This window comes from Haliotis cracherodii, unplaced genomic scaffold (genome assembly GCF_022045235.1).
Source record: "Haliotis cracherodii isolate W230 unplaced genomic scaffold, xgHalCrac1.p SCAF_5, whole genome shotgun sequence".
NCBI lineage: Eukaryota > Metazoa > Mollusca > Gastropoda > Lepetellida > Haliotidae > Haliotis > Haliotis cracherodii.
The window spans coordinates 45,005,175-45,027,821 of record NW_027266308.1 but is presented as its reverse complement, the minus strand read 5'-3'; the positions used below and the strand labels follow the sequence as shown (position 1 = coordinate 45,027,821).

The window sequence follows — 22,647 nt, the reverse complement described above, 5'->3', positions numbered from 1 at the left end:
TCACTTCGGGCTTTCCTCACACATTAAGCTGACACTTATAACTGGAATACTGTTAAAAGCGGCGTTAAACCCAACTTACTCACTCACACTCATACTGATTTGAACTTTATCTAAGTTCTATCACAGCATGTCCATTTAGTGTTGCTGGAAAGTTCAGAGATGCTTGTTTACAAGTTTGGTGAAACTCACAAGTTCAAATATGGTCCAGACAAATTAAGAATTATTATTTGGCTATTCTTAGATTTGAACCCAAGAATCCACATCAAACCATTGCAAATTATTCAGTAATATTATATTGGTGAAGAAAGATGAATTTCTTAAAGTATCATATCTCAGTTTATGTCTGGCACATATTTCCTTCTTTGATTCCTTGTTGAAAATAAAACACCACTGTCGATATCATTGTTCAATAAAAGAATTTATTTCATTGTTCATAAATACTGTAGCTGCCAAGCAATGTGATGAAAAGAAAATCTATGTTGATGTTTTGAGATGAGTAAAAAGCTGAGCAAAAGAAATGGTCATTTCGCTGTGGTCGTCCTCTTTCTGAAAACAAGAAAAACAGGAATATTGAACTGCAATGGCATGGGTTTCCAATGTGATCTATACTGAACAATAAACTTTTGTGATCATGAATATTTTGGGGATATTTTTATGAAATTTGCACTTAGTCCTTACTACAAAATGAATATCAAAAAAATATTCATGACCATTAACTTTTTTGTTCACTATAGAAATAAGTATAGAGAGATTGTCTTCAAAGAGAACAAAGTTTGTTTAATGCCACACTCAGCAATATTCCAGCTATATGACAATGGTCTGTAAATAAGTGTGTCTGGGCCAGACAAACCAGTGACTGATCACATGAACATTGATCCACACTATTGGGATACCATAACATGTATTCAACCAACCACGTCAGCAAAGCTGTCCACCTAATCTCCTCATACGCCAAGTATAGGTTGATGGGGGCCTATGGTTTTACCCAGGATCCCCCACAGGTGTGTAACACAATGCACACAGTTTATACTTTATATACAGCTATACTCCTGCATACTGAAAGAGGAAGTCAGGCCTAAAAACAATAATACAAGGTCAAACCTATTTATTTTGATAGATTAGCCCCTGAAACAAATACGACCAATCTACATAGGTCTCTAACTATATTTCTAAAACCTGGCAAATCAATTTCACAGGTAACAAGTCAGGTGACCCCTAAGTTTCCAAATCAACCCAAAGTCTTGCTTAATGAGTGGATAGGAAAAGAAATTAAAGGTCAGCAATCACTGGAAAAGATGTGTACAGTAAACCTCCATTAGTTCGGACAGTTGCATTCCTACTGAATTGTCCAGATCTACATATTTCAGGAAGTGCATCAAGGTTACGGAGTAATGTCACAATGTACAAATACAAGTGGTCCCAGTTATAATGGCTGGTCGATGGAGTTCCTGGAACAATTGGGCCAAGACTAAGGAAGATTCACTGTGACATGGAAAAGAAAGGCCAAAAAACACGGGTTGTTTCCCTGCCCAAATACCTCGATCGTGGTGTGTCTGTTCCCTTGCAGCTCCGGCACTCCCATCTGCCAGTGGGTATAGATCTCAGGCCCACACAGAACGTGTGGTAGCCTCGGTCACATCGGTCGCAGAACATCATCTTATCCTGCAACAATCACACAACATTTGCACATAATCTTCACAAGATATACCGTATTTTCTTGAGTATAGTGCGCACTTTTTTTCGGAAAAACACAGCTGTGTAGAAGGGGGTGCGCATTATACACGAATTATGAGTTTGGATGTTTTTTCCTCCCATGGAAAGCTCTCACCAAGTAAGTTATGTTGGTGTTCTTACATTCCCATCTTCATTGAACTGGGAATGGAAGAACACCAAACAGAATTTACTTTGTGAGAGTTAAATCTTGTGAAGATAATGTGCATATGAGATCGTACTACAAATATAAACAATTCATCTGACCAACAGCATGCAATAGTCAAATGTTAAAATTTGGGTAGCGAATTCTGGTGAAAACTTACAGCCATAGAACCCTTTTCATGTTGTAAACAATGAAACTGATGCATTTAATAGGAATAATTAGCTAAGCCTGTCCCCTAGCCTCTTAAGTTTTTAAGGTTGGTTCTATGAACATCTTATTTCAGATATTTTATCAATTCCCCCCAAACGCACATATTAAACCAAATAAAATAATGTCATGATTTATTGTATTGAACATGTACAAATCTAGAAGAATGAAATCTGATGTACTGACCTCATCATAGGGGTCCATACACTCCACACAGGTCTTACACTCCATGCACTGCCAGGGGTAGGTTCGGATCACTGACACCATAGCATTGGTCAAGTCAAGGCAGCTTGGGTGTCCTGCAACATAAATATAGGGGGATGCTATAAGACCAGAAAATATCAAGTCAGGAGGTGTGTTCAAAAATATCACCCCAAACATGAAATGATACAGGGGGCATGGCAGTGGGAGGAGTGAGTGAGTTTTGTTTTAGGAAGCATAATTCCATCTACATCACAACGGCCGGTAGATAATTGAGTCAAAGCCAGGCAAACCAGTGGCTGAGAGCATGTGCCTTGAGGTATGCCAGCATTGCATGATGACACACATCACAAACCGACTGCCACTTTATTTTATCATGTTGTAGTTTTGAAACCCACTGTTTTCCCACTGATTCACCAAGGCAGGTGATGAAAGAATGTCCAATCTTACATGTCATGACATCACTTGTTTACATGCTGCATGTTGTCAAATTCGCTTTATATTTTAGCTTGACATGTTAGAGACAAGAGGTAACAGCGAACAGGTTTGAAATAGATCGGACCACCACACAATGCTGACATTCCACAAATGTGTACTGCTATGTTTGCGTGTTTGTTTTTTGTTTGCCGTTTAACGCTGAACTCAGCAATATTCCAGCAGTCTGTAAATAATCGAGTCTGGAACAGACATTCCAGTGATTAATATCATGAGCATCGATCCACGCAATTGGGATTGATGACATGCATCAACCAAGTCAGCGAGCCTGACCACCTGATCCCGTTAGTCACCTCTTACGACAAGCATAGTTGCCTTTTACAGCAAGCATGGGTTGCTGGAGACCTATTCTACCCCTTATCTTCACAGGTCCTGTAACTGTATCAATAGGACAAGCGACCATGGAAACAGAAAAGCAGGAGTACTTTCTGTGATTTTCGTTTTCATGGCAATTTTCTTTTAGTAATTGACTAATACTGTTTAATATATCACCAAATGTGTTAGTTTGTTTCAAAAAGGGGATATCCGCGTAGGTAGTGAAAAGTAAGTGAGCTTCTAAATTGCCACTAACCAACAGTCCCACACTCGGAACACTTGATCATTTCTTGGTCGTCAGCTGCCAACTTCTCCTGTTTCACCTTCTTCCTCCGAGGGACCTTCTTCTCCGGCGGTGGGGGATCCGTGCTGTTGCAGATACGACACTTCTCCTCAGGAAGCGGCTCAGCCTAGGTGTAGATGGTCACAGTGAGTCAGAGTGTCAAGGAGAACACATTCGATATGTCCACCCACAATGTTTATTTATTATATACAAAGCTCAAGCTGCCTACAGGTGTTTTTTTAACATCCTCCTCACAATCGGGTACCCATTCCCTGCTGGGTGAACATGGGCATATTTGAACTACCGTATTCGACGTAATAAGCGCCCTGCTCTAATAAGCGCCTACAGCAATATTTGCTAATATATTGGCTAGTGAACAATCCCAATTACCACCCCTTCCAACTGATTAATGTACACAAGACTTATATATTCGTGTATAATATGCACTCGCGTGCTATATGCACCCTTAATTATTGGCAATTAAATTCTGGAAAAATATATCTGTCTTACATAAACATTTCAGGCTGAAATACATCTTTCAACTCTGTTTTTTCCTCTCACCAAAATGATATTCTAATAAGAGTCCCCTATTTCTAATTTTGAGAGTGCCCTGGGTGCTTATTATGTTGAATACAGTAAGTCACTTGCCCAGGGTGATATCACATGTTTTGACACTTGTGTTTCGGGTGTAGGAACATATTTGTGTTTCCCCCATTTGGTCATCTACTGTGGGACGAGTGGGTTGTTTTGAGTGCACTAGGTGGATGTACTGTACACTTACTACAGAGCTTATTTGTTTGGAAGAGTTGAGGTTACCTACGGTACATGAGTTAATCATGATAACACTTCAGAAGGTTACATCCCATTAGTAAGACATCCCATTAGTGAGACACCCATTGTAAGACAGTGGAGTAGGTGGGATTAGTTAATCAAACACAGCCAGTCTACCCACTTAACAATGGTCACAGCCCATGATTAGCAGATTAATTAATATGAGTAGGCCAGTAATTCTGTTTGAATATTCTCAGGAAATAAATGAGTTTATCATGGCAGGTCTGCAGCAGGTTGAGTTCATTACCAGTCAAAGAGGTACTCTCCAGGTCCCCTTTCGGGGATATCTCCAACTGTGAAATTAACTTTAACTGAACTCTAAGTGGCGAATATTTTAAAACAGTGGATTTAAGGGATGGATGAATTAAAATGTTGAATGAAATAAAGTAAAAGAGGGTATCAAGCATCTTGAGTCATTTCTTTTGTCTATAATAAGACAAGTCCATTTTCATGATAGGGGTTAATTACCTGATTAACATGTGCAACCAGGTTTGACATTGTTGTTTTAAGGTGTCTCACAACTGGGCTGTCTTACTAATGGGAGGAGACCCTTCAGAACAGTGAATTAATAGTTAATTAAATATTGCTTTACGACACATCAGTAATTTTACAACTAATTGCAACCACTTCAGAGCATTTTTATACTAGAAAATAGTGCAAAAGCACTGTAGCTCACCTGGATATGTAGTCAACAATGTACTTTATAATGTCAAATAGCAACTTAAAAAAGTTACTGTCAGCATTGCTATTCAAATATGTTCTGAATAAATACTGAGGACAAAAGTTTTAAATAATTTGAAAATAGTTCCTATCCAAAAAATTCTAAATCTGCACTTCTGTAGCACAATTGTTGCAATAAACAACGATTACATTTACTTCACACAAAGTTTTAAGTCTGAGCCTCATAAACCTTCTAAGAAGAATAATTCTTCTAAAACAATATTTCCCATCTTCAAAATCTTAATGATCTGAACAAAATATGAATTCATCGAAAGGAAAATGTGGACCATTTCAAGTTTCAACTTTACTGGTTCAATTCTTCCTGAGCAGATGATGTTTACAGTGCAAGGATATGCATGCTGAAAAAATCTAAGGTCATGGTCCAAAATGCAAATGTCAAATGAAAGTAAAAATTAATAATATTGCAAAAATTGGAACATTTGTGTCGAGGCACACTACTAACTTCATATATACCAAATATGATTCCATTCTCAAACAAAATGTGTGAATAATGGCCATATGACGTTTCAGCTTTCAGTAAGGCCAAAGTGCAAACAAATTAAGGTCAAATCAAGGTCAAAGTGAAAAACGAAATCAACATGATGAAAGTCAAAATTCAAAATATCACAAAAAATGGAACATATATATTGAGTCCCACTACTAACACTGCATGTACCAAATTTCATGACATTTTGAAACCAAAAATGAGAGAGTAATGGACACAAATAGATTTTTTAATATGGTTGTCATGATAATTGAAAATCAGATTCCAAGCTCTTGACCAATTCAGGTGTCCTCATTGGTGGGAACGAGCATGACAAGTTTCAACTTCATTGGTCAAGTGGTTTCTGAGGTGGATAAGTATATGATGGATGACTCATGATTTTTTGCATTTTCCAATGTGACCACTGGCAGCCATGTTTGATTTCCAATCAAGATGTCTTGAACAAACTAGGTACTATACAAGGTTTAAGATTTTGAGATGAAGAGTTTTTAACTTTTATTGTTTTTAATCAAAGATGGCTAACTGGCAGCCATACTGAAATTCCAAGTTTGATGCTTTGAACAAACTTGAACCCTTTATAGTGACAAAAATTCACACACACACACACACACATCTTCGCCATTTTGGAGAAGAAGATGAAAATGTAGAAAGTTTAAGGATGCTGACTTGTGATGATGGCATATGCTCACATGGCCATTCAGGCTAGTTGAGATGAAAAGACTCCTAGAAAAGAGTGTTTAGGTTAGATCACCAAAACATTATCTGAAAGATTCTAGATTTGTGTAGCATTAAGTGTGATTGTTTCAATCATGACAATGTTACTGCCATATCAACAGAAAGGGAAAGGAGCAGAGTGATAGAGTGACTATTGTTTAACACTGCAGTCAACAATACTCACACAATATCACTGAAGCTTTAAGGAATCAAGTCTGGACCAGCCAAATCAGTGGTTGATAGTATGAGCAACGTCCCATGCTGATGATGACACACAATAACCAAATCACTGCGTCTGACCATCCAATAACTTTTAGTTGCCTCGTAAAACAAGCATATGTGACTTGGCACAAATTCTGTCCGGGAATTCCAACTGCAGCTGTTTAGGAGACACCAAGATGTGACTTCACAAACTATTCACATTCACATTTTCCGAGTGACAAACATCCTGTGACCGAAGTGTGCAAAAGACATGAAGAAAGACAGTTGTACATACCAGCGGTTCCTCCTTGGTCTCTTCAGCTTCTGACTCACTCCCATCCGAGTCACTGCTGGCATCGCCGTCACTGTCCGCTTCCGAGGCCGACCCTACTTTATCCTACAATGAAGGGAGATGTAATGAGAAAGGACCTATTTCAGGAAAAGTTCACACAACATTCATTTCAGAGCAAAAACACATTGAAAGAAATGTACAAATTTATTCCATAGTAACATCATAGGTTATTCTGTAGAAAGTAAATTGTAATGTAATGTTGCATTTAAATTACATTACATTTGTCAACATTAATGAGGGCCTGGTTGAACTGGCAAACTGTTTCTTATCTAAACAACTGAATCATGCGGACAACTGAGTGGTTGTCAAAAGTGGTTGACCCATCGCCACATACCAGTACTGTGGTGATGTAGGAAAGCATTGTTAGTGATGAGGTCCATTTGCAAACTTGACCTCATGGCCAGGGTTTTTCTAAGCTGCCTGGCGTCATGTGTTCTCATGAAGGCAGCTAGATGGCAAGTGAATGTGTATGAAACTAATAGGAACAAAAAGTGGCTATCAACTAAGTCAAAACTAATTTTTGTGTAACCTGCTACTGTATCGAGGGACTCATGGCAGACACAAGACAAGATGTTGCCCTAGTGACTCAAGGCAGACATACCGGTAAGACAAGATATTTCCACCTGATACTGGACCTAGGGACCCATGGCAGACATAAGACAAGATGTTGACCTAGGGACCCATGGCAGACACAAGACAAGAAGTTTGCACCTGATACTGGACCTAGGGACCCATGGCAGACATAAGACAAGATGTTGACCTAGGGACCCATGGCAGACACAAGACAAGAAGTTTGCACCTGATACTGGACCTAGGGACCCAGGGCAGACATAAGACAAGATGTTGACCTAGGGACCCATGGCAGACACAAGACAAGAAGTTTGCACCTGATACTGGACCTAGGGACCCATGGCAGACATAAGACAAGATGTTGACCTAGTGACTCAAGGCAGACATAAGACAAGATGTTTGCACCTGATACTGGACCTAGGGACCCATGGCAGACACAAGACAAGATGTTGACCTAGTGACTCAAGGCAGACATAAGACAAGATGTTTCCACCTGATACTGGACCTAGTGACTCATGGCAGACATAAGACAAGATGTTTCCACCTGATACTGGACCTAGCGACTCATGGCAGACATAAGACAAGATGGTTGCACCTGATACTGGACCTAGGGACTCATGGCAGACACAAGACAAGATGTTGACCTAGGGACCCATGGCAGACACAAGACAAGAAGTTTGCACCTGATACTGGACCTAGGGACTCATGGCAGACACAAGACAAGATGTTGACCTAGGGACCCATGGCAGACACAAGACAAGAAGTTTGCACCTGATACTGGACCTAGCGACTCATGGCAGACACAAAACAAGATGTTTGCACCTGATACTGGACCTAGGGACTCATGGCAGACATAAGACAAGATGTTTGCACCAGATACTGGACCTAGGGACCCATGGCAGACATAAGACAAGATGTTGACCTAGTGACTCAAGGCAGACATGACAAGATGTTTCCACCTGAATCTGGACCTAGGGACTCGTGGCAGACATAAGACAAGATGTTTGCACCTGAAACTGGACCTAGGGACTCATGGCAGACATAAGACAAGATGTTTGCACCAGATACTGGACCTAGGGACCCATGGCAGACATAAGACAAGATGTTGACCTAGTGACTCAAGGCAGACATGACAAGATGTTTCCACCTGAATCTGGACCTAGGGACTCGTGGCAGACATAAGACAAGATGTTTGCACCTGAAACTGGACCTAGGGACTCATGGCAGACATAAGACAAGATGTTTGCACCTGAATCTGGACCTAGGGACTCGTGGCAGATATAAGACAAGATGTTTGCACCTGAAACTGGACCTAGGGACTCATGGCAGACACAAGACAAGATGTTTGCACCTGATACTGGACCTAGGGACTCATGGCAGACACAAGACAAGATGTTGACCTAGTGACTCAAGGCAGACATAAGACAAGATGTTTCCACCTGAATCTGGACCTAGGGACTCATGGCAGACACAAGACAAGATGTTTGCACCAGATACTGGACCAAGGGACTTATGAGTCATAAATGGGATGGGCCAAGCAAGTGTGATGATGACAATAATCATGTGATGATGTGACCGCTCGGAGGCAGCACACGTGCATTGAGGATGACACACACACACACACACACACACATCAGGAGGTGATGACAAACCCAAAAATATCTGCTGACCTCAGTGTATTACCTCAGTACTGTCCTCCACCTCGGACGAGTCAGGGTCACTTGACGGCTTCACCAGGGTATTGGACACTTTCTTGGGAGGGTCGAACTTAGCTGTATTTATTGGTAAGTAGCGGAGCTCATCAGCTGTGTATCTGAAATAAGACATCAATATTGTGATAAACAGGAAAGAAGTGAGGTTTTCCTGTCTCATGCATGCGAAAGAGCTTTGGGTAGGGAGATACTCAGTATCTCAACTTGTTATGGATAATTGACAGTGAAGAAGACTTCTGTTGAAAATTTGAATTCTTTTATAGTGTGATGACAGCCGAAAAACAGGATTTCTGGCAATGATGTAATGGAGGTCTAGTATTCGTAATAATTATAGAATACATCCATTAACTGTCAACTGAGAATTAGTTAATTGTATTTGTTCAGCCAATAAAACACTTGTGATGAAGAAGCCTGTATGTTGTCTGAGCTGTCCTCACTTGCAGTAGTAGTCCTGGAACTGTCCAGGGATGAGAGGAACAGGGTATGCGTCCGGCTTGGTGGCCTCAGGAGGCAGCTTCTTGTATCTGCCAGCTGGGTAGTGCACCATCTACACACAACAATCAAGCAATGAATTTACAATACTTGAACACTGGATTTCCACCAATCTCATTAAAATAGGATCACGGTGCTTGATAGCATGCACTAAGATCTGATGTTAATGAGATTTGAGAGTTCCACCTACAAAACTGAATATACTCATCAGGGACAAGCATCAAGAAATAGCAAAATTTTGCTGGTGAATGATGAGTGAGTGAGTGAGTGAGTGAATGAGTATGGTTTTACGCCGCTTTTGGCAATATTCCAGCAATATCACGGCAGGGACACCAGAAATGGGCTTCACACATTGTACCCATTTCGGGAATCGAACCCGGTTCTTTGGCGTCATTAGCGAACGCTTTAACCACTAGGCTACCCGATCGCCCCTGGTGAATGAAGAAATTATCCCAAAGAATATTCTGTCTACACAAACATTTTTTAGACATAACCATCAAGTAAGTAACATTTCATCAAATTTCATATTTCAGAGTTCCAACACAAAAAACAGTCCAATTGGATGACTTACAAAAGTCTGCAGATCGAAGTATGCTCTCCTCTCCTCCCGCCTCTCCCGCTGGAACTGAGCATTGAAGTCAGCTGCGGCCTTCACCGCCTTCTTGATGTACGCTCCCATCTTGCCCTTGTCTAGTTTTGGCTGACACAGAGGAAAACACACAATTACTGGTTGCAAAACAAACACAACAACTAGGGCAAAACAGTCATACTGAGTGAGTGAATGTCGTGTTATGCCAGTCATCAGTATTCCTGACACATCACATCTACAACAGGCAAATTAGTGGCCACAAGGACACACCAGGCCAGGTCACACAATATAGCCATCTCATCCTTCACATCCTTTTTGTGACTCACATATCTTACTGAAGACTGAGATAACAATGAGTACGACTATTCTTACAGTGTACAGAGGTCAGAACTCTTTTCCTAAGGTACATCATACCTGGGCCACACTCCACAAAGTGATCTTAGCACTAAGACTGTCATAAATAAATACTAATGTATGGGAGTGATGATCGTCATAGCCCTAGGGCCCTAGCATAACACAAAATATGCAGTAACAACAATCAAATTACATATTAGTTACAGTTTGTATTCACTGACTGTCGTACAACACGGTAGTCGGCCATATTATTCCTATAGTCAGCCATCGTAAATACCCAATCCTTAGTTTTGTTTCATATGACTGAAGTTGAAGCAAAGACCAACTCTGCCCTATAATCTATACAGAGTTGGTCCTGCTGGATCAATGGTGGCATGATAGAATGACTTTATATAAGGGCTGGCTAAAAGACTGATATTCGGATTATCGTTGATGGGAAAAAATATGAACAATTATCAATATGAAAATTATGTCATAATTAATAACTTACATAAACTACTGTGATGAAATAAAGTTCATCTTAACCTTAACACACTTGTTATTGTCAATATAGGTGGAAAGCAACTGTTTTTGTTAATATCTCAAATGTCCACAAAGTAATCTATGCATAAATGTATCACTTACCAGAGGCATAGAATATGTTGATTTCTTACAAGACTTTCTTGCATACTTGCTCAACATTCTTTCTTCGATTTTTTTCGTTTATTGATCTATGATCTATATCGATAGCCAGCCCTATTTTATTATTCAACATTTGGTCATTTATAAAGAGCACATATTGAGACATTTGACACATACCACTTCATACTCTTTGTGCTTGTTGTTGATAGTCTGTCTCTCCTTCTCATGCAGAACATGGGCATACTCCTGCAGATACAAACCAGCAAGTTAGTTTCTCAAACAACATCAATTCACAAAGTAATAAATCCCAGTCCCAACTTGGACAAAACAGTCATACTGAGTGAGTGAATGTCGTGTTATGCCAGTCATCAGTATTCCTGACACATCACATCTACAACAGGCAAATTAGTGGTTGACAGCAGTTTGGCCACAAGGACACACCAGGCCAGGTCACACAATATAGCCACCTCATTCTTCACATCCTTTTTGTGACTCACATATCTTACTGAAGACTGAGATAACAATCAGTAGGACTATTCTTACAGTGTACAGAGGTCAGAACTCTTTTCCAAAAGTACATCATACCTGGGCCACGCTCCACAAAGTGATCTTAGCACTAAGACTGTCATAAGTAAATACTAATGATCGTCATAGCGCTAGGAACGCTTTGACGAACAGGGCCCTAGCATAACACAAAATATGCAGTAACAACAATCAAATTACAAATTAGTTACAGTTTATATTCACTGACTGTCGTACAACACGGTAGTCAGCCATATTATTCCTATAGTCAGCCATCGTAAATACCCAATCCTTATTCCCAGCCATTTTCATTATTCTAATCCAACACTCCTGAATATCTTGAACATACATTATGTTTTAATTGCGGAAGAAAAAACAACACAAATAATATTATTGCTGCTAATTTGATAATGTACAAATGTGTCACTGATATATTACTTAATACATTTGCCTTAATGTGTATAAACATGATAAAACTATAAAGTATTCATCAATAAATCTATCTATAGACATAGCAGTCTCCACCATTGTCTGTAGATCATAATCTTAACATGTGGACTATAAATCATGATTATCAACTATACTGATAAAACTTAAATCAATTTTTCCTTGACTCTGGCTTTGGACAGTTGGCTAAATTGCCGACAAAGGCACAAAATACACATAAAATGTGTTGTCCTTAACATGCCTACCAAAGGTAATGATATTTTCAGGATGTACTGATGGTTGGAAGAAGGACCTGGTGGTGTTGTTACTTACTCGGTATTTCTCAGAATAATCTTTATGCATTAAGTCATACACTTCCTCACTCCTCAGAGCTGTCAAACCTGCAAAGATTAGCAGCATGAAATTACATTCTATAAATCAAAGATTTACACTTGTGAAAATTTAGGTGTCACTTTGTTATTTTTTCATCATCGAGACAAATAACAGCATAATGCCCTATTTACTACAAATTTTCGAAAACTTCGGAGGGTTTTGAGGTCCTATATATGACTATAGTATTGTAAATATTAATGGCCACGTAATCTATAATTTTTAACATTATGACAATGACTTCCATCTTTAATCATTGTTAATTTTAAAATACTCTACTCCAGTAAACAGAAGAAAAACTGTCATTAGTAGTTAAATAAAACATTTACATCAGACAAAATCACTGTATCAATCTTGTAAACCCATTTCCAGAAACATGGCTGCTGCCATCCCTAGAACCAAATCAACTAAACATCTGCAGTTCAACTGACAGAACTGAGGGTGAGCAACCTTGTTCTTGTCAATCACTCCAACCCCTATCCACCACGAGACTATGACAAGCCAAGACACATGCACTATTACATTTCCCCCACTCCACTCTGACCTCTAATCATCACAGTGAGAGGTCCACCTCAGTCTACAGCCATCCCCTTTGTCCAGCAGGGGAGGTAACTCTAGTCTCCAAGCCTACACCTACCCCTATCCTGCTCAGTGTGGCAGAGAGCCCTAAGGCACACTGCCCTGTCAGCCACAGCATGCTTGTAGCAAGTTGTTGATTAGTGTCGCAAACACAGTTGCAGGAGACTGTGAAACAAACCTTTTGACAAGACCTTAGATTTAACCCAAACATCATCATAGAGGTGATAATTAAAACAAATGAATACACTGGCTATATTTCAAGGGGTTAAAGTGTCAGACTGACAAGATAGATACATCCTACAGTGCTAGACGGCATCAATGGATGATGCTCAAAGGTTAAGTTAATTACATTAGAAACAACCTGTGGTTTCCGATGATGCCAAACGTGTTGATTAAAACAAGTTAATTTACAGGCTGAAATTTGACTCAATCTTCAGGGTACATCGCTTCGTTCCATTTACACTCTAATTACCCATGATGTGATCATCACAGGACTACAAATACCACACTCCATTGTACTTTAGACCAAACATTTCTCTACTTCAGATGACAGCTTCTGGTCACTCCGCAGGTAAGTGTATTTATCTGTTAATCTATCATTATTCATCAAGCATTAATTGACTATTATAAAATCAATTCTCATCATGAAATAGCACACTAAAAAATCATGATAATACCATATTAAATAATAATTATAAAAGGACTTAAGGCCGATATGAGGAGACAGAACCCATTGTATATTTATCAAATAATATAAACGTCCACTTGGTAATGAAATCAATGCAAATTAACTCCTATGTACCATAAGGCTATTTTACTAATTGTTCCCAGCAAATAGAGAGAAAAAGAAATAAATAGGCCAAACTTTGGGTTGTCATAAAAAAATTATGTAAAATACAATCAACTTACTGATCACAAGACATAATTTATTTGAAATTCTTTATATCTTATATCTTTATCTTTATAGCTTAACTTCATTCTTCTTTATGATTTTATACCCAAAAAATCATTTGAATTACAAAATAGAAAAGTTAATAATAACTGTTGCAACTGTCGTAATGTTTATATAAATAAACTTGCAAAAGATTTTATTATATCCTATATTTTCAAAATCTGAAACAATTTTGTTTGATTAAGACATGATCGTTGGTTGACAATCATCCCGACTGTCCAGGTCAAATTACTGACTGATTATTCACTCAATGGTTCAACTCCAGCCCTTTTAATTGCCTTTCCACAACTATCATGACAACAAATAAGAATAGAGATGTTTTGAAAACTGATCATAAAGTAAACAATCAAGAATCAGGAGGAATTTGAGAATCATTTAACTAAGTTATATATCATCCAAGAAATATCTAATGTATCATGACATTTTAAATGATTTTGAATGATTGTATTATCTTAACCTTTATCACTTCACTGTTTGTTTTCACCCACTGTTCATTTCCTTCTGAAACTGTCATAAATAAGGTTCTTTAACCGCACTATTAATGGAAAACAACATTGTACCACTGAAACAAATAACAAGAAGTCGACATCAACCAATTAGAAAGCAGCTTTCTCAAGGTTTACGGCACTTGTTTCAACCTGGCGACTTCCATTTCAGACTACGCTTGAAAAATATGTTAACACAGTTCTCGATTAAAATTTTGAAAACTGAACTAACGAACATGCATGAATGTCTAATATATGGTTGCAATTGTATGGCAGTGCTTCCAACGTACTGTGCAATGCCTCCTCTGTTCAAATATTTATCCCACGGAAGCGAGAGACAGACGATAATTTTGACGGAATCAGCCGTACGGGCCGTAACTGTCTTTCGGAATACCCCATGTTAACGTTTTCGAGGTTGCACAATTAGAAAACACATTCCAACTGTCACTTTCATGATCTTGTAAGCAACGCTTTGATTGGTCTGATGAAAGGTTGTTCTGATGTGACCCATAATGGGATGTCCTCAGATCTTTGTTTAGTGATAGCGAGAACTGTGATCTGATTTTAATGAGATTGCCAAACCTCTACACCTGTATAGAAGGAATACGTTGATGCAGCATGAACAGACATGCTTGTCATTTGATTAAGTTGATCAATTTCATTGACTAATTCAAAATGCAAAAGAAATGTTTTTCAATTAAGTTTCAGATGAAACCCAGTATCATTAAACATTGTAAGTGAACCCCTTATCTTCTTGACATTTTGGTTCTGCAGCTTAATTGATGCCAAAACATCTATTATTTACAAGCCGCTGTCATATTACTGGAATATTGCTGAGTATGTTAAACAATAAACAACCATACACAACAAGCTGAAGCCATGATCATGACCAAACATCTTGAACTTAACCTAGCATAACTACAACACTGCACTGTTCACCTTTCACTTTATACATTACAAAAACTAGGTTGGCAGTAGGGCGGAGAAGAGTCTAAATGTACTACCCAGGAACCCAACCCCCTATTACCTGACCCTACCCAGATACCAGCTGCAGGGCCCATTTGCACAAAACAATCTTAGCCCAAAGAGGATCATAACTCCCATACTTTAACATAGGCTTACGATAATCTTAGTGCTAAGATCGCTTTGTGCAAGTGGGCCCAGGTCTTAAAAATTAGGTACAAAATGTCTGATTAGAAATGTACTGACCGGAGCCCTGGTAAAAAGTATTTAGATAAACTCATGATCTGGTCATGCATACACTGAAGTTGACTGAAGCTTTTCCTTTATTCAAACATATAGGTCAGAAGAAATTTGTTCATAGTCAGAAAGAAATGCACTAGTGACTTGTGTGGAGTTCGTGGAGTTCTAGATACATTTTTGTCATTAAACAATAAATCATAAGGGCCCTAGTTAGAAGGTTAGTGCATATTTCTATCCAATATTAGTATAATGTCTACTATACTGCATATGTAAATTAATCTGACAACCATGGTAATACATGTGTGTACTTGTGAGTTTCACAAGCTTCATCAGCCACTTGAATTTGAACTTTCTTTCTTTTAAGTAGCTTGTTTATATCATATTAACCTTTGAAAATATTGCAACCTTTGAGCATTTATCATGTTTACGTAACATGTGTAACGTAAACATAGATCATGAAGTTAAATCATGGTGTGCAGTTTGTTCCAACAAATTATAAGTCTACCAGCCCAAACTTGTATCTTGGCCTAATTTTCAGGAGACTTTAGTTTTACTACTTTAGTATACACGCTGTGATAAGGACTAATACCAGCTGATCTTACTACAATGAAAGAAGTTTGACTTGACTCAGGCTTGAGACAAGTGAGTGGTGTAAGTCCCAGGCTGGGTGGGTATCGGGGGGCCATGCATGATACGTGTGATGTGTTAACTCACCCAAGTCAGACTGTGTTTCACTCACTACACCTCGCTCTCGCAGAAAGTCTTTCTCATTCTTGTCACATGTTCGGCGATACAGGTCTGAAATACCAACAGTGACATATGTAACTTTACCTATTCACTGCTTTCTTGGAAATAAACAATACATTTCTTAATTGATTATGGAGTTTGGCACTGCATCTTACATCACAAAAGATGATCACGAAAAGCTACACTAATGGCGCAGATTAGCATGAGCATGAGCATGAGCATGATAAACATAATTTTCAAAAACAAATTTATGCTGATTAATAAAAGAATTTTCTGTATATGTTATATTACAAAATAAATAAGAATCATAATACAATGGTATGTTTTAACACATACTACTTAAGTTAAAGAACATCCACAGTTGGAAGGCTGTGTGTTGAAATACCAACCAGTCATGATTAACTATAGTCATATGAAAAATCTGGTGTTCAATAACTTCTTTTGAGTAGTAACCATGAAGCCATATTTTACAAATAATACATTAGGAATGAACAAATCCCCCAGGTATTAGTGTTGTTAGATGCCACATCTTGGTGACAGACCTGCTGATCGGAAAAAGTAAACATGAAAAGTGTATAAATATATATCTGAAACCCACCTATTTCTATTTCATGATTAATCCAGCAAATCATAAGTGTTTGTACAATATCATAAACTAAACACAGACAACTACCACCTTACCACACATGGTGCACAGTGTAACATTTTAGATCACTTTTTGATCACTGTTTGAAGAACAGATAAAAATCAGAAAAATATTTTTGTTTATTTTTCCTCCAACTGCCTTGCCTCCTGCCTCAAATTTTACAAAACTTTGTAAACCATGACAACCTACCTGGATATTTCCTCTTGAAAGACTTGATCTGGAGGTATTCACTGATCTGTTCCTGCAGCATATACCACTCTCCACCGTCCAACGGCCATTGGTACTCAAACAAGCTCTCAGCTGGGAAGTTTCTATCATGACAACACATAGTTCATTAGTCCCTTGGAAACAATTAACATTGTAACGACTCAAACTTGAAAGAAATCAATGCAAAGTTTACATAACGCAGCAATGTGTTTAATACGCAATACGTATAGAATGGATAGTTTTTAGGCCATGGTAAAACCCTGTTGATGGGGTTCCTTTTCACATAATTTAAGTTCACAGTCTTTATAACAATAGCAATACCAACTGAACAGACCCGTGAATATCCGGGGTAGAATAGGTCTTCAGCAACCGGTGGTCAAACAATCGCACAGGACTAGTTTACAAATGGTTTAGGGTGAGCAATATGGGCAAAAGTTGATAATGCAACAAAGTGGTGGTTTTTTTTAAATAAACATGTAAAAGGTCAGTTAACATGGTTACTTCCCTTCCTGTTTTTCATAACTGAAACCATTTCAGCTACCATACCTACTCAGATGCTCAGTGGGATGAAAAGAGTTATCTAAATACTTTGATCACTGTTTATGTCATTCCATTTGGGGTCAGGGCATTCATCATGTTCATGTTATCTGTCAACATCGTAAACTAAGTATAAACATGATAAACTAAAAAATAGTTTCATGGCACTGTAGCTCACCTGAATATGTAGTCAACATTTATAAATGTCAACAGCCACTTAACAGAAGTTGCTGTCATCATCATCATCATAATCATCATCATCATCATCATCATCATCATCATCATCATCATCATCATATTCAAATACTTTCTGCATTAATACTGACAAGAAACTTTGATGCAAGTCATCAACATGACAGCAAACTCTTTGTTCGTCAAATTAAATTTACAATTAAATAATTTTTGTCAAAACGTTTAATCAGTATGTATAAAAACAGTATGCTGATACTGCATGTACTGAATATTCATTCCCTGTTTTACATCTTACAATAAGTTGTTGATTACAATGCGATTACTTCCTGAAGTACCCTTAAATGCTGAAGTTAATAAACATGGTCTTTCCACAGTAAATGAGCACAGTAGCCTATTCAGGTCGGAACTACATCAAGACTCCTCCCACTTGAGATGAACCAGCACATAGGCACTGTTTGCCTCTCATTATTAAAGTAATTTAATTAATTTAATTAAGAGAAATTAAGAGCATGTCCCAATGTGTAAAGGTCAATAAGGGTTAAAATCTTGCAAGAAACGGAAAATATGTGTTTTGCCCCACAAGTAACTACACATGTGCCAAATGTCATTACATTTTGAAAAAAGATGGCTGAGTAGCGGTCAAAAATAAGTTTTTCAATATGGCTGCTGTGCTGGGCATTTTGAAAATAGGATTCCTACCTCATGACACAATTAGGGTGTCATCAGAATGATCAGTGATGGGAACAAGTATGTGAAGTTTCAGTACATTGAGGAGCTTCTGCCATGTGTCTGAGGAGATGATGATATGGACATACGATGGATGACAGACCATGACAAATGAAACATATGCCTTAATCCTGTTAATCATCTAGTAGCTTACCGGTAATGTGGAAAGAAAGTCTTATGTTAATGTGACCCCCTTAGTTCTGACAAACCAAGCACCATAATCTGTGATGCAAATGTTTGATCAATGGAACCTGGCATTCTTAGGACTAGAGACTAGTCTATGACTTTTGATACCCTCTATAAACTACATATAATACCCGTGATAAACTTACCCATCATCATCCAAGTCTGGATCTGGCTCTACCCCACTCATCACACTGCCTGGGCGTGATCTCTTGGCCGGGGTGGGACAGTCCTTGCTATCCTTACTGTATGCATTGATGCTACCCCCCAGTGAAATGTCCACAGAAGTCTCCCCCTCAGGCACCGTGCTACTGATGGCCAACACACAGTCAAGACTGAGACTGTTCTCGTCCAGGAAGGCTTCAGTAATAGGAAAGCTACTCGGCTTGGACACTGGTCTCTTTACCTCCCCATCTGTGTCAGGTAATAGAGAGTCTCCATCCTCTGCATCAGTTCCTGCTGCTGGAGCTGCCACAGCTTCCGTTTCCATGGTTACATCCTGGTTGGATTCCTCACCATCCACATCCATACACTCAGGCTTGGTGTCCAGAAGAGTTTCTTTGTCGATGTCAGATTTACCTTCACTTTCGGGAACTAAAGACACCTCATTCTTGGTGTCATCCATTACTTCTGATTCAGTTTTCTCATCTATTTGGGGTTGAAACTCTGCACTACCTTGAGAAGCTGTCTCTGCATCATCTACTGCTGTTTCAGTTTCCAGCTCTGGTCCAGCTTTCCGTCTTTCCACTGGCTCCTCAACCAGTAAAACTTCTTCAATATCATCAACTTCATTGTCAGCATGTACACTTGAAGACTTCGTTTCAGATTCTTTTTCCTCCTCTTTCTCACAACTTGGTGTTTGTTCTGTACTCTCAGAAACTTTCTCTGAATCATCTTTAGAGCCTGATTTATCATCTTTTGCAGGCTCTGTCTCATGACTGTCACTATCAGAATTAACATATTTACTCACAGTATCACCTGCTGAAACTTCCTCACTAGTCTCTGTTGTTTCTATACTCTCTGACACTTTATCAGCAACTGACGTTTCTTGGTTTGGTTCAACACTATGTTCTACAGACTCCTCTTTAGATTGTTGTCCTTCGACACTGTCAGGTTTAGTGTCTTCACATGTATTTTCTTCATTTTGTGCCTGTGCTTCTGTTTCTTTCTCCTTGTTTACCAGACTGACCGAATCTACCTCCTGGTCATCTTCTGAGCTTTCAGGAGTGATTGGGTAGTCCACAATGTTGCCAAGAATTGCCAATGGGGTACTTCCTTTCATTTGACTTGAATCAGCTGCAGACTTCTTTTCAGTAGCTGGTTCAATTTCCGATTCTTTTGATGTTGATTGTTTCTGGGTAGTATTGTCATCCTTGGACTGTTCTGTTTGTTGAATTGGAACGTCCACATGGTGATAATCCTGTGCTGCTGCAAGTGCTGTTTCTCCCTCCTTATAAGATTAAATGACACTTGGTAATCATGGTAAATCCTAACTAATGATGCTCTGATATAAAATATTTTGTAAGCGTAAAAACGTAGTGTTAAATTTACAATGTGCTTAAATGTTAAAATAAGTAATTCAATAATTTTATTATCTGGCATATGTTCAACTGGATGTAACATATTGTGTCCTATACATATGATAAGTGAGAATGAACACAAATAATTTCCACTGCAGGTCCCATTTCTTCACTCAATCACAAAGTTTTGTTTCAAACAAGGAAAGTCCAATCCATAGTTTGGGTAAGGCATCACAAATACTTCAGCATTTTGGTACAATGATCAACCCGGCAGCAATTAGAATTTGTAGCTAGCCCTGCTTGATCGAGATAAGAATGTTTACCATTGTTCACTTTGTTTACATCTTCTGTCAGTTTTATTCAGTTTCAATTTTAAGGAAAATTTAAGCATTGTTATTAAGCATAGTTATTCCCTGGTTTGCCTGAGTTTTACACTTTCCACATGGACACAAATATGGATAAAAAACAATTACACATGACCATATCAGTGAACGTCAATGTCAACATAGCATAGCCATGATTGCAGACTTGTAAGTATGGTAAGCTACAGCTGTATTAACAAACATTTGGGTACCTATTGCCCCAGCAATTATTTATCTATCCATCTACATCATGTACATATATTTTTATGAATGCAAACTTATTGCATCTTACTACTCTATCTTTGAACTTGTTGACATATCCTGTGTATGCATCAATAATCTATAGTCTGTCGTCTGACATACATTTGTTTATAGGCAATACATTTGTTTGAAGGCATATCAGGGCAACAATGCAGTTTACCGGGCGCAGCCCGAGCTCTACCATCCGCTCAATTACCGCGCTATAGTGCCACCGCTGTCTCGTTATACCGTTACCGTGCCTCACGCTCTGGTGACTCTCGCTTCACGATCCAACACCCGTTTTCGATCTTAGGGAAACTTACACGTCTTTACGATCCAACACCCGTTTATCGGTCTTAGGGAAACTTACACGTCTTTACGATCCAACACCCGTTTTCGGTCATTAGGGTTAGCCTGCTTTGGGCAAGGGTGAGCCATAAATTCTTACCTCCAAAGCGTTAATCCTTTTAATCCCATTGGTCGGTCATGCTGACAAAAACAATAGCGGGTGTGGTTTCAAGAAAAGATGAATGGGAGCGCGGACCGTGACGTCATACGCATGCGCAATTCATTGTTTACTGATTACGCGTGCATGTCAATGGTGATTCTAATGACCCGTTGAACGAGCATTAATTACATGTGATAGCGCCTGTGGTCCAGTGGTAGGGCGTCGACTAATTAACGCATTAATTAGCAGAACCGGTGAGCCGGCGAAGCGCGTTCGAGCCCCCACAGCGCTAATTGGATCTGAAAAAGTGCGCCCGGTAAAGTGCACTACTCCCCATATCAGTTATCACAGCAACTTATATATTATGTCAGAGAATATATATGTTATGAAATCTTTGTGAGAGGTACTGAAATTTCAGATAAATGTTTATTTTTAAAACATCAGATCACACTCCATTCTCCACTGGAAGTGTAATCTAGATTATCAGATAGATTTATTAGTGCCAATTTATGAAGTTCTCGGTTTCGGCAGTGAAAAGGGTCTTATTTTGACTGTTGACCCACAAGTATGACGAAGATTGTTGTAAAATACACTAAAACCAAGAGACTTCAGGAAGCATATGGTTAAGACAAATCTTCGTAAAGAAATGGGGTGATAATTGAGTCAATCACAGGGATGGGGGTCCAGGTAACGAAAATGGAGGCATTTTGGGAACCCGTGTGTTAGACGTAAACATGCAAACTGAGACTGAGACTTAGGCTAATAGTGTAGACACTATGAACAAAGGACCGATTTCGCTTTCATTTCAGATAAATGTTGCATCCTATTGCGTGCAGGAATTTAAAATATATGACAAAGTATTACTGAACGTGACAATTCCATCTGTATAAACTAAGAAATCTGAGCAATATTCCTTACACTTGTATCGGCGATAAGTCTTTCGGTTTTCGCGTCACTTTCTGAAAACGACGCCATCTTGGATGAGTGCAATCTGTACCTCCGGTAACTGAAGAGCAACGAACTGCTGACCGCTAAAAAAATGTTGCGACCAGTGCTTGCATTTTACTCATCATTTCTTAAAAGTACATTGTTTCGTCTGTTCCGATCATTCATATGTTTTTAATTGAAATCACTAAAATAAATGTTCTTCACTGTCTATATTCCTTAGTTAAATACTGATTTACAGATCAAAACATTTTGGGTGCAGGAGAATGAATCAACATTTAGGAGAAACAAAACTAACA

General features: G+C 38.7%; 1 protein-coding gene across 2 annotated transcripts; it reads right to left on the bottom strand.

The window, feature by feature from the left end:
- Positions 1-421: 421 nt before the first annotated feature.
- LOC139442495 (PHD finger protein 10-like) lies at positions 422-22,382 on the bottom strand. Of its 2 annotated transcripts, XM_071223307.1 has the most exons (14): positions 22,322-22,382; positions 18,983-20,283; positions 17,178-17,299; positions 16,310-16,393; positions 12,320-12,387; positions 11,216-11,284; positions 10,046-10,174; positions 9,420-9,529; positions 8,954-9,083; positions 6,644-6,745; positions 3,351-3,504; positions 2,270-2,382; positions 1,538-1,662; positions 422-546 (listed from the first exon to the last, which is right to left on the bottom strand). In XM_071223307.1, exons 1-14 carry the CDS (start codon positions 22,376-22,378, stop codon positions 522-524), a joined length of 2,589 nt encoding a protein of 862 aa, XP_071079408.1. In that variant the 5' UTR covers positions 22,379-22,382; the 3' UTR covers positions 422-521. The 2 variants fall into 2 exon arrangements, with proteins under 2 accessions (XP_071079408.1, XP_071079409.1); XM_071223308.1 differs by lacking the exons at positions 422-546; positions 1,538-1,662; positions 2,270-2,382; positions 3,351-3,504 and having other exon boundaries at positions 6,667-6,745; positions 8,941-9,083.
- Between the last annotated feature and the right edge of the window lie 265 nt (positions 22,383-22,647).